Source organism: Podarcis bocagei, assembly GCF_964188305.1.
Source record: "Podarcis bocagei genome assembly, chromosome: W".
Taxonomy (NCBI): domain Eukaryota; kingdom Metazoa; phylum Chordata; class Lepidosauria; order Squamata; family Lacertidae; genus Podarcis; species Podarcis bocagei.
The window spans coordinates 17831064-17844127 of NC_138131.1; the positions used below are offsets into that span (position 1 = coordinate 17831064).

Below are 13064 nucleotides of genomic sequence, written 5' to 3' on the forward strand. Positions count from 1 at the left end.
ACGCATGCATGGAAGCGGCAAATTGCGGCCCGCGCAGATGCTTAGTCGCGGGCTGCGTTCTGCTCTGGATGTGAACGGGGCTACAGAACAGATCCCGTTCGCATCCAGAGGAACCACTGTAGTAATAATAGTAATAATATTTTACTATTTCTACCCCGCCTTAATAGTAGCAGTAATAGTAGTTGTAGTAGTAATTTATTATTATTTCTACCCTGCCCATTTGGCTGGGTTTCCCCAGCCACTGGGCGACTCTCAACTGAACACTGAAAACAGAATAAAACATCAAACATGAAAAACGTCAGATGTCTTCTAAAAGTCAGACAGTTGCTTATTTCCTTGACATCTAACGGGAGGGCGTTCCACGGGGCAGGCGCCACCACTGAGAAGGCTGGTATACTTTACACCTGACTTTATTCTATGCTGTGTCATCTTGGATTGCTTTATTTGACGTATTAACGTCAACTGCTTTGGGTTTTTTCCCCTTAAAAACAAAACGGTCTAGAAATAAAAAGAGGAACACTGAATAACAACACTCGGCTTTTTCAAGCCTCCTGCATTTTCGTTATTTGCGAATGGTGACATTTTATATTCAATTTGCATCCAAGTTGCTATAGATTGCACTGAACTCTTGAAAAGTAAATGATTTAAAGCGGGCATGTCCAACTTCCAAGAGACTGCAATCTATTCCCACTATAAAAAAGCAACAACTGCCCATTGGATTGACCAAAGTTGTGGAGCTTTTTTTTAGTCTCATTTTCTCTTTGTATAAGAGCAAGGAGGTTTCCCAGATCCTTATAATATCAGTGTAAACAGCTGGTCCTGGAGAGTATTAACTGCTTTCCAATTTAACCTGAGGTTTGCCATTTGTCCCGTTTTAATTTTAATTTATCTGAATTAATTTTGGGGTGCATTTTAATTGATTGCTTCTTTTTATGTATATTGTATTATTGATATGATTACAGCCGCTCCAAGCCCTGCTCCGGCCGGGGAGGACGGGGGTACAAATAAAAATTATTATTATTATTATTATTATTATTATTACTATAATAGGGGGCCAAAGCTGTTTAGCTTTTTTTAGGGGGCCAAATCTACCAGGACTCTCTCAGAAGGTCCAGCTTGCTTTTTGGAAACAGAGGCTCAGGGCTGTACAAGCCGGATGGGCTGGGTATAAATCATAATAAATTCTTATTTCAATCATTCCTTAATCAATTATCAACATCATCATCATCTCGTTGAATTGCAGGTGGATTCTGCTTCTGGGCAGTCCCAGCCCCGTGACTCCTCAAAAGTCCCTTCCGTCCAGTACATTTTATCATATGTGGTGGGAATGCAAAAGGGTTAGAAATTACTGGGAAATGATATATAATAAATTGGAAAAAACCCCTGTTTAAAAAGACTTTTGCTAAGAAACCAGAAGCATTCCTCCTAGGAATTTTAGATCAAGATTTAAAAAAAGAAAATTGGAAATGATTTATGCATGCAACAACAGCGGCAAGAATTATATTAGCACAAGCTTGGAAGACAGAAGAAATACCAATGAAAGAACAATGGCAAGGGAAATTTATGGAATATGCAGAACTGGCAAAATTAACAGATAAATTACATAAAAAGGATAACCAAGACTTTAAAAGAGAATGAGAACCATTTACAACATATATGAAGAGACAACATAAAGAATTGGACTCATTGGCAACGTTTGAATAAACCAGGCATCCCCAACCTTTGGCCCTCCAGATGTTTTGGCCTACAACTCCCATGATCCCTAGCTAACAGGACCAGTGGTCAGGGATGATGGGAATTGTAGTCCAAAACATCTAGTGGGCCAAAGGTTGGGGATGCCTGGAATAAACAAACACAATTGTATATAACGAAAAGCAAGACTATATGTACAGTATGGGGGATTTTTTGGGGAAACACCACACAGGGTGAGTAATATGGAAATAAAACAAAATGGGAATATGAGGGAAGTCCAGCGGAGGAGGGGGAGAAATATGGAAAATTGTTAAGAGAAATATTGTTCGAGGATGTATACGTGGAAAAACCAGTAAAAATATTTTTAAAAAAGAAAAGAAATTCCCTTCAGTCCCAAAACCCAGCCAGATGGGCGGGGTATAAATTTATTATTATTATTATTAGTTATTATTACTGTTCTCCCAACCCTCTCACCTGAGTCGTCGCCAGCCCGTTGCTGATGTTGAATCCATTGATGGTGATCTGAATCTGCCCGCGATTGATCATGTCAATCACGGCTTCGGCAATGGTGTTCATGGGAATAATGGGCATGCTGAGCCCGGTGGCACCGTCATCCCCGCCGTCAGGACATTTCATCTGGAAGCCAAGATAATACAATAATAATGATAATTTATCATTGAAACCCCGCCCATTTGGCTGCATATTAACTGCCTCACTGCCACTCCTGTCCATTAGAAGCATAGCACAGAAAGTGAAAAGGATTTAGCAGACAGCCGCTCAAGTCGGTTACAATCTGGTTTTCTGACGCGGCAACCCCTCTTGTGGCTTTATTTTGTCTGCGTTTCAGGCATTTTAGGGGGGGGCTATTGTACGCGGTGGGATTGCAAGATGATTTTTTAAAAAGGGAAACGGTATATAATGAACTGGGAAAAAATGTTATTTCCAGTACTTCCGGGGTGGCACCATCGGTAATGACGGACTCCCTCTGATCCGGAGGGACTAGCTCCGCGGAAAACGGGTCTTCCCGCTACGGCGAAGCGGGGACCCTTTCAAAAATCACAGGCGGATGAAGCCTGTGACCATGGGACTCGGCGGGCACCTTTCGCGCCCCCCCAACTTGTAAAGGAACCCTGTTACGGGCTCTGGAGCGAAGAGGGGCAAGTGGCGCAGTGCTGAGAGTCAACTGCTTCTTCCATGGAGCGAAGCCGCACAGCCGTTGCCGGAGAGCGCTGCCTTTTTCCTGGGACAATTTGGCTTTTAAAACAATTACCCGTGAGTAACTTAATTTTGGACAATTGGACTTTAAATAACAACCTGCGAGTAGAAAGGAAAATTGGACTAAGAAATTCTTCTTAATTTGGCACTGAAACGGGAAGGTCTAAACAGGAAGTCAGACTTCCGTTTCTTGTAGATAGATTAAAGCAAAGACATGGCAAACTAGAGTTCAGAAAATAGTTTGTAAAGGATCAACTTTCATCATTTAAAATTGTTGAACCCCCTTCGGGAGCAGGAGAAGAGGGGGGATTTTTTCCGGACTGTTTAAACCTGCAGAAGAGAGTGCAAAGAAAAGTAATTTTCCACCGTCTTGAACCTGGGAGCCGGGTCTCAGGACTGACTTTTTTGGGAAGCTCATTGACCATAGACAAACGTCTTTGACAGATAGTTAAAAGAAGAGAAACATAGTGATTCCATTGTTCTCTTTTGCATTTTAAAGGAACAAATATTGACAAAATATCTGAAAAAGGAAACTTTGTTGTTAGAGCTGCCTTTAAAAGAAAAGAACAAATAGAAGTTCTTCCCCTAGAGGGAGCCTGTGAAACTGTTACTAAATTTGAAACGGGGAGCTCTGCAGCTGCAACAGATTACGATCGTGGGAACAGACTTCTGACCTTGCAGAACAATGTATTCAGAAGCTCTGGTGCGTGCTCTCTGTAAAACAAGTGCCCTATTGGATCAGCTACATGAGAAGACGGACTTGATGACTGTTGCGATCGGAAATTTTGGACAGGTAGTGGGTAACTATATAGAGCCCACCCAGGAATCAAATCAGGAGTGTGCTCTGACAGATCAGATGAGGGAAGAAGATGTTGCTGAACCTCGGATGCCAGAGGTGGAGGGAGTTGTGGCCCAGCAGGAACATGAGTTGTTGGATTTGATAAATGAACTTTAAAAAAGCCAGATTTGGAGAGATAAAGTTTTGTTTGGTTTGGAAATGGGGGGTTGGATAGACCCCCTATGCAGGGATGTTTTGACTTTCCAAGTCTGGCAATGGGCCGCGAGATGTTTGGGGTTGTGAGGGCTCTTAATTCTGGAGGGACTTTGAAACATGTTCCTAAATACCACATGGAGTTTAGTGTGGACTATGGAAAAGGGGCTGATTTGTCAAGAAGGGTCAAAAACATTGTCAAGCTGGAGTTCCCACGAGTGAAAGGAGCAGGAGACAAAGTAAAGTACAGGTATAAATATGAAGAAGACATGGAAGAGACTTAAGGGCCTTGGACATAAGATTACCAGGTTAATGCGCCAGATTGATGGGATAGAAAGGACTGACAAAACCCGGGACCAGGAGGAAGAGACGCTGGATGAAGATTGGAAGAAAATTTGGAAAAAAAATATTATTAGGATTGTTTTACAAAATTGATGAATGTTAGAAAAATGTTGGAACGAAATTATTTGGCTTTAGTAAAAATGTTAAAAGAATTATGTAAGAATATGTTATGGTTATGAGAAATTGGTATAAGATGTAAGTTTTAAGTTTTAGGGTTTTTTATAGTAAGATAAGGTTAAAATAGACTAAGGTAATGAAATGACAGAATATTAGGAAAAATGGAAAGGATTTGCTGTGATAATTAACAACTAGGATACAAAAAAAAGGAGGAGTGAGGAGGTCAATGAAAGAAGGTAATGACAGTTAAGAATTTGAGAATATTGGATTTGTTTTTAAATTTCTGTGGCTTATTTTTGTTTTTTTGATTGTGCTCTGTTTTGTTGATATTTTTTGACTTTGATTTTTACTAATTTGTATTGTTTGATTGTGGTTTGTTTTTCTTTTGTTTTTTTTTCTCTTTCTTTTTCTTTTTTGTTTTTCCTGTAATTTTAAAATTCTTAATAAATATCTTTTTTAAAAAAAATAATAATGTTATTTCCAGTTCATTATATATCATTTCCCAAATTTTTAAAATCATCTTGCAATCTTTTGTGAAAAAAACAGAAGCTTCTTCATTAGGTATTTTAGGACGAGAATTGCCGGAGAAAAATTGGACGTTATTTATGCACCCCACGAAAGCAGCAAGAATCCCAATAGCACAAAACTGGAAGACAGGAGAAAGACCATCGAGTGAACAGTGGCAAGAAAAACTGGTGAATTACGCAGAGCTAAGAAAGTCAGTAGACAAACTGCGTGAAATGGGCAAGAGGGACTTTGAAAAAGAATGGGAGCCTTTTACAACTTACTTGCAGGAAAAAAAACCGAAAACCATGGACTCACTGGCAGGATTTAAAGAAAACATTTACAACTTCATTTCCAGAGAACAAGAAATACCGTATTTTTCGCTCCATAAGACGCACTTTTTTCCTCATAAAAAGTAAGGGGAAATGTCTGTGCGTCCTATGAAGCGAATGCCGTGGAGGAGGGACGGATGGGAGCCATGGCTACCCTTCCTTCCCTCCTCCGTGGCTAGCTTTAAAGCAGCAAAGCGGACAGGAGCCAGAAGGAGGGACAGATGGCAGCCCCTTCCGCCCCTCCTCCCAGCTGACACGGCTCCTGTCCCGGCGTCTCCTCCTCCTCTTTTTGCTCCAGTTCCGGCGTCACCTCGGAGGCAGCTGCCCGCCACAGGCACGCACAAATGTGAGCTCTCCCTCTCTGTTCCTTCCTTCCCTCTTCCAACTTGAATAAAATATGGAGGGGGGGCAGGTAAGCCCCACCTCACATACCATAATTCAGCCTTTCTCAACCTGTGGGTCCCCAGATGTTGTTGAACTACAACTCCCATCGCCCCTATGTTTATTAAATAGTTTAGTACAACATTTGATTCAGAATATTTTTTTCTTGTTTTCCTCCTCTAAAAACTAGGTGTGTCTTATGGTCAGGTGCATCTTATAGAGCGAAAAATACGGTATAATGGGATCAAAGAACATTATGTATAAACTGTTGGGAAACTGCCAGGGAGATATAGTCCATCATGGCCCAAGCCGGAGTTCTGGGCGTCCATCGATCTCCCGTAGACAGGCAGATCCAGCAGTTAGCGGCACGAAGCCTCTGGAAATTCCTAGCCACATTCCAGGGTTGTGCACACTGTTTATCAGCAGAAACACAGCCGAAAACTTGCACCGCAGAAGAGCATAATTTACAGACTTTATTTAGTGTTGAACAGAACAAAAGAAAACACGTCCATTCTCAGTCAGCGTCTCTGACCGACTGGCAAAACCGAAAGGAACAATAGCAGAACATAAACATCCTGTGACTAGGACATGCGCAGACTCTGTGACTTACAAAGCCTGCTCCCTTTTAAGGTGGAACGGAAATATCCTAACATAAACAGCAGAATGTAACATTTGGTGCAGGCATCCCCAACCTGCAGACCTCCTGATGTTTTGTCCTACAACTCCCATGATCCCTAGCTAGGAGGACCAGTGGTCAGGGATGGTGGGAATTGTAGTCCAAACATCTGGCGGGCCGAAGGTTGGGGATGCCTGATTTGGTGTAACAAACCAGAAATGGAAGTTGGGGGACGTTGACAGGGAGGAGGGAAATGGGAAAACGAATGCTAAGTGAGGATGCTGAATATTTGTTAGGAGGAAAGAAAATCATCATCAATCTTTATTACGGTCCAGAGACCCAACAAAACATTACAAATCAATACACGGTTCATACTGCGTACCTCCAGGTTAATCAAGCATTTTGTTTAGAATATAGGGCTCATTTGTTCTTGCAACCACGGATAAAAACTTTGCCACTGCCAACGTTCTAGCTTTTATCCGGTCTTCCAGTAGGAACCTGACATAGTGAGCCTCTGATTTTCCCGGGAAAGGTACCAGCAAGGGTAGTATCAGTTCAGCCCTGGCCTGCACATACTTCGCACAATGCAACAAAATATGATTTATGGAATCGATGTCTTGAGCACACGAGCAAAGTCTGTCCTGGTAGGGAACGCCTCTCAACCTACCATCCAGCACTGCAGAGGGGAAGACATTTAGTCTGGCTTTGGTGAAAAGCCTTCGATAGTTAGGTACTGTCAGGTTTTTGATGTAAGATGTTAACTCAAAGACATACCCATATTGAACTCTTGCTGCCAGCGGACTACAGACTGCGTGTGATCGAGATCGCAAGTCACTGTGTGCATTGTCCCATAATCTTTGCTTTAAAAACTTCTGGGTGTCTTCATAACCCAGGTAATACAGTTGGGGGGGGGGAGACAGACCAATAGAGGTGGCTTTTTTAGCCATGGTTTTCTGCCATTTGCTGACAAATTCCTCATTGGTCAAATGTTGGTACAGACCCTTCCCTAGATTAAATACTGAAATCCTGAGCCAATGTTTTAGGACAGCCCACCACGCTCTAGCTGAAATTGGGCATTCATCAGCTTCCAACAGAAGTACGGAGTTGGGGACGCAGTTAGGTACCTGCAGCAGAGATCGTATAAATCTTGCCTGAAAGCCATCCAGCTTTGGCAGGTCCCCATTATGCCAGACATTTGCTGCATACAGGAGTTGGGAAACGGGCAAGAAAGAAAATCAGTAACAATTATTTTTTAAAAAATAATAATTAAAGGGGGGGAAGCAACTGGGTGCTGGCCCATTTGTACCACAGTGGCACCTCGGTTCCCAAACACCTTGGGACTCAAACAACTTGGAAGCCAAGCGCTGCAAACTTGGAAGGAAGTACTGCGGTTTGGAAATTTTTTCCGGAAGCAGAACATGCTCCGATTTGAGCGCGATGCTTTAGATTTGAGTGTTCTGCTGAGGTCTGTTTTTGCCGTCTTTTGCATTTTTGTTTGGGCGGCGCTTTTGTTTTTGCGACTGGGTGGAACCCGGTTCGGCTACCAATTGTGCGACTGCCGTACGTTGCTGATTGCTTTCATTTGATGGATCCATGGTCTCATTCAAGAGTAAAATTCATGTTTAATTGCTATTTTAGGGGGTTGCTTTTAAAAGTTTGGAACGGATTAATCCGTTTTGCGTGACTTTCCATGGGAAAGCACACCTCGGTTTTGGAACGCTTTGGTTTTGGAAGGGATGTCCGGAACGGATCAAGTTTGAGAGCCAAGGGACCACTGTATATGTATAGCTTGGGGGGGGGGGGAGGAAGGAAGCTGCATCATTACAATGAACATCATCAACAACAACAGGCATCCCCAACCTTTGGCCATCCCGATGTTTTGGCCTACAACTCCCATGATCCCTAGCTAACAGGACTAGTGGTCAGGGATGATGGGAATTGTAGTCGGAAACATCTAGAGGGCCGAAGGTTGGGGATGCCTGATCAACAACATCATTTGGATGTTGCTGGATTGCAACTTGCACACCCCTGACCAAGCATAGGCAAGTGGATCAAAGCCCCCCCCCCCTCCAAGCAATGACTTTAGCTACGGATGGATGGACTGTGACTGCGGAAATGGATCAAAGCCCCCCTCCAAACAATGACTATCATCAAAGCAGGTCAGAAAACAAATTATTAAATTTTCATCACCTACAATACTGTCTTATTTATTTTAGAGTACAGTACATGGAGTATTGCTTTCATTTTATGAATCAATGGTCTTGTTAGAGAATAATAATAATAATTTATTATTTATACCCCGCCCATCTGGCTGGGTTTCCCCAGCCACTCTGGGTGGCTCCCAATCGAATATTAAAAACACAATACAATAGTAAAATTCATGTTAAATTGCTGTTTTAGGGGTTGCTTTTCAAAGTCTGGAACGGATTAATCCGTTTTGCGTGACTTTCCATGGGAAAGCGCGCCTCGGTTGTGGAATGCCTTGGTTTCGGAACGGACTTCCGGAACAGATTCAGTTTGAGAACCAAGGGACCACTGTGATTTTAAAAGAACCATCTTGCATTGGGCCACGATTTTAAAAGCCATGGGGGGGGGGGAAATAGATTGAAAAAGCTGCTCTTTATTGTATTTTAATCTTTTGCTGGAAGCCGCCCAGAGTGGCTGGGGAAACCCAGCCAGATGGGCAGGGTATAAATGATTTTTACTACTACTACTACTACTACTACTACTACTCATGTGCTGGTCCGATGCCTGTGGGAAAGCTCTTCTCTTGTGGATAATGTGCTTTCTCTTTTTTCTTTAAGTTTTTTCTTTTCAGTTTTTTCTTTTTTTCCATACACTGCAAACATTTTCCATATATACAGTGAAGGGAAAAAGTATTTCATCATCATCAAACCTTTTATTGGCTTCACATACAAACATCCAAAACAAATCAATACAGAATTACCACTTCCCCAGTGGCACAAAACATTTGCTAAAAGAAAGGAGGTAGAGTAGTCTATCGTCACATCTCTAGGTCTCCAGGGAGATGCAGTGTATTTCGACGACAAAAAACCAAAGAGAGATATTTAGCCACTAACTTGGTGAGCTCCTAATCATTCCCCAGTAATAGAAAATGTATGACCTCCAACTCTGGTTTCCATTTGGGGATACAGAGTTGATCTAGAAATTGCTGACGGAGATCAGCATATAGTTTACAATTAAGAACCATATGTGTAAGGGTTTCCACCAGGTGGGCTTCACATGGGCAAGTTCTTTCTCCTTCCACCCTGCCTGAGAACCTTCTCCAAAGGAGGTTGGATGGATTTGAATTAAACCTGGCCAGTGAAAATGCCCTTCTTTCTTGAGGGTTAAGCAAGGTAATTAATTCAAGGTAATTATGGTTAATTTCATGTGCCCAAGAAAGTTGAAAATAAAGAGGGGAACACATTTTCTCTGCTGCTACTGTTAGTTCTTGGCATTCCATATCCCACAATCTAGTTTTTATTATAGCCTTAGCAGATGGTAGGGACATCAATCGCAAAAGTTCCACTGACAGCCCAAGTTGCTATACCTTCTTGTTAAACTGTTGTAGCCCTGGGGAAAGAAAGGGGTCTAACAAAACTTTGCTGAGGAGAGGATCTTTATCTGATGTAAGGCAGATGTTTAACCAGCATAGAAGAAATCTCGCCCAGGTGACAGTCTCTACCTTGTGTTGACCTCCCTCTAGACACAGGGCCGCATAGGGTACACAGCGTGGGATAGTGAAAATCTTGAAGAGAAAAGCTGTCTGTAGTTGTTCAACCAACTGGGTAAACCCTGGCAGCCAGACTGGAATACCATAGAGCAACTGAGCTGTAATTTTGGCGTTGAAGACCTTAAGGGCAGAAGGGATATGCAGTCTATTTTTATTATTATTATTTTGTAAAATAGTGTTTGTTGTATTGAAATACAATACTTTTCTTTATTCTTTGACTGTCTACTTTTCTTTGCATTTTTTCCTTTTTCTCATTTACTTTTTCCTTCTTTCTCTTTTATTGGATATTATTCTTTATGTATGGTTTTGTTTTGATGTATTTACTTCGCAGTAAAAATATAATAATAATTGTTTGAATTTATACTAATGTGATATATTTGTTACTAGCTGCCCTGAGCCAGGTTTCGGCCAGGGAGGGCGGGATACAAATATTATTATTATTATTATTATTATTATTATTATTATTATTATTAGGAGCTAGACTCCAAAACCACCTACACACGCCCAAATTTTCCTGACCTTCACTATTTTCACATCAGGCAGGCTGTCGAGGAATGCTTTCAGGTCGATGCCGTTCAAAACAATTCGGTTGTCATAGATATGCCCATTCGATTTGAAGTCAACGACGGCTTTTTTCTGAAAGAAATATGTACAACGTGTCTGAAAAAACGCGACAATTTGGATTTGGGCCTTTTTCCAAGAAAAAAGATGGTAGTAAAAAGCAGACTGTTCCCGCTTGCCCTCTTCTCAAATACCTTCAGGTGTGGGAACATATTCGCATGATCGCCAATGAAGAAGGTATTGGGCATGTAAGCCAGTTTTTCGGAATACTGCTCCGCCACTTCCACCGGGGACGTTTCTTGGTCGGTGATAATATAATCCATGAATAAAGCCCCGCTGGTTCCCGGGTAGCCCAGCCACATCGCCTGGAAGGCAAACAAATGAGGGTTAATAATAATAATAATTTATTTATACCCCGCCCATCTGGCTGGGTTTCCCCAGCCACTCTGGGCGGCTCCCAACAAAATATTAAAATACAGTAAGGCAGCGAAACAAGATATCCAAAGCTTTTTATTTTTTAACTTTATTGAAATTCATGAATGAACACACACACACACACACACACACACACACACACATATATATGGTCCAGTAGCACCTTAGAGACCAACTCAGTTTGTTCTCAGTACAAGCTTTCGTTTGCATGCACACTTTTTCGGATACACTGAATAATAATATAAACAATATAAATATAATATAATATAAATATAATAATGTAAATAATATAAAGAAGAAACTTAGTTGGTCTCTAAGGTGCTACTGGACATTTTTAAAATATATATATATATCAACTGCATCAGACCAACACGGCTACCTACCTGAATAAATAATATACACACTCCTAATTCAACAAAAAAAGTAAGTATCCATGTACAAATCTTCCTTCTATGAATTGGCAAAAATTAAGCTTGGGTTAAATTTGTGCAGTCTCCTTTTTCCGATCCTTTTCCTAATGTTAAGCAGACTTCCTATCATTACCCGATGCAAAGTTCCTTTCTAGTGTTGAAACCCAGCCAAATGGGCGGGAGATATATATATATATATATAATTATTATTATTATTAATGTACTTCATTGTTACCTTATTCTTTCTGTATTTTCCAATACGTTCTTACAACAGTTTGTACCCTTTACCTTATTTCTCCGCTATACCTTTAAACAAGGGTCATTTGAACGCTGCCATCGATATTATACCACTATTATATTTCTATAAGTAAATCTTACACATTTCCCATTTTTGACTAAATTATTGTTTTGTATTGCCTCTCAATCTCTTGGTTATTTGCGCCATTTCCATGTATTCCTGTAATTTGAATTTCCAATCTGATAGCATCGGGACTGGTTCCCCTTTCCAATTCATTGCTACAAATGTACTGGCCGCAGCAGTGGCATATAGAAAAATTTCACTCATTTTTTTTGAAATATCCTTACCTAAAATACCTCTGGCAAGATATCCAGAGTTTGCAAAAAAACAACAACAAAAAACCTAAGAGCTTCTTAAAGAAGACCGTGTCTTCTGGCAAGAGCTACAAAAAAGGCCACAGAAAGCAAGATAGTCGATCACATAATTAAGAATTATTGATTTTCCAATAAAAACATCCAGTTAATATATCCAATCATAATACTCCAATTAAAATAAAAAACTACAATACAAAAGACCAAATTATAGTTCAAATTATAATTATAAATTTTTCGGAGCTCCCCACGATCTGGATCTCTGAAGCATGATGTCAGGGAAGAGTTAGAAGTTTCCAGTTTCTCAGAGGGAGAAAGCATTCCCCAAGGGGGGAAGGAGAGCAGTGAATCTAATAGAAGAGAGCAAGAGGAACAAGAGGGAGGGACTGGCTGTTCCCAGGAAAGGCAAGGCTTCAGTTCTAGCTCAGATGGGGAGGAGGGGAGATACAGGCCAGCTCTAGCCAGGAGGGGAGGAAAAAGAGCGGGAAAGCGAAGGGCACCTTCGCCATTTTGAGAGTGGCTGGTCACGGAGAAGCAGAGCTCAGAAGGTAGCTGAAAGAAGTGACTCTGAGGAATAATAGTTAAGAACCGTTTATAAGAATGTTTTGTTCATACGCAATAAAAAGTTTTATAAAAGAACAAGAAGCGTTTGTGTGGTGATCTGAAGAGGACAACGACCAGTCCTGACACATATCTCCACATCTCAGTCTTGCCTCTCCTCGTTGTTTCCATATTTTCCACATTTCCATTTTGACGCTTTATAATTCTTTGTCCCTGAGTCCATGATTCTCAATCATGTCAAACATAATAAACTTTCATCCGTCGAATACAGCTTTATTAGTATACATTTTTCCAACAGTCTTTTTATCCGCGCAGCTTCCTCTGACTCCATTCCAATCCGGGAAATTGTCCAAATCTGTTATCTGAAGTTTAATGGCGCGGCAACTCATTAATTGTCCAAATCTTCCTTTTGACCTTTATTGAACCAGAACCTTCCCAGTTAAACTGTTAGGCAAAACTGTTTGCAATATTACAATGAAACTGTATTCCACAAATATCAGTCATTTGGAGACTGAAACTCTCCCCCCTCTGGGCCCTAAAGGGGGGCGCTGCTAGACACCAC

The 13064-nt window shown here is 41.2% G+C and overlaps 1 protein-coding gene across 2 annotated transcripts in view; it reads right to left on the minus strand.

The window, feature by feature from the left end:
- Positions 1-13064, minus strand: part of LOC308577824 (UDP-N-acetylglucosamine--peptide N-acetylglucosaminyltransferase 110 kDa subunit-like) — a 150886-nt gene that overhangs the window by 14665 nt on the left and 123157 nt on the right. For both annotated transcript variants that reach the window (XM_081178207.1, XM_081178206.1), the window contains exons 16-18: positions 10682-10852; positions 10446-10562; positions 2167-2328 (exon numbers count right to left, since the gene is read on the minus strand). In XM_081178207.1, the coding sequence (XP_081034333.1) occupies positions 2167-2328; positions 10446-10562; positions 10682-10852 (450 nt within the window). The remainder of the gene's footprint in view (positions 1-2166; positions 2329-10445; positions 10563-10681; positions 10853-13064) is intronic.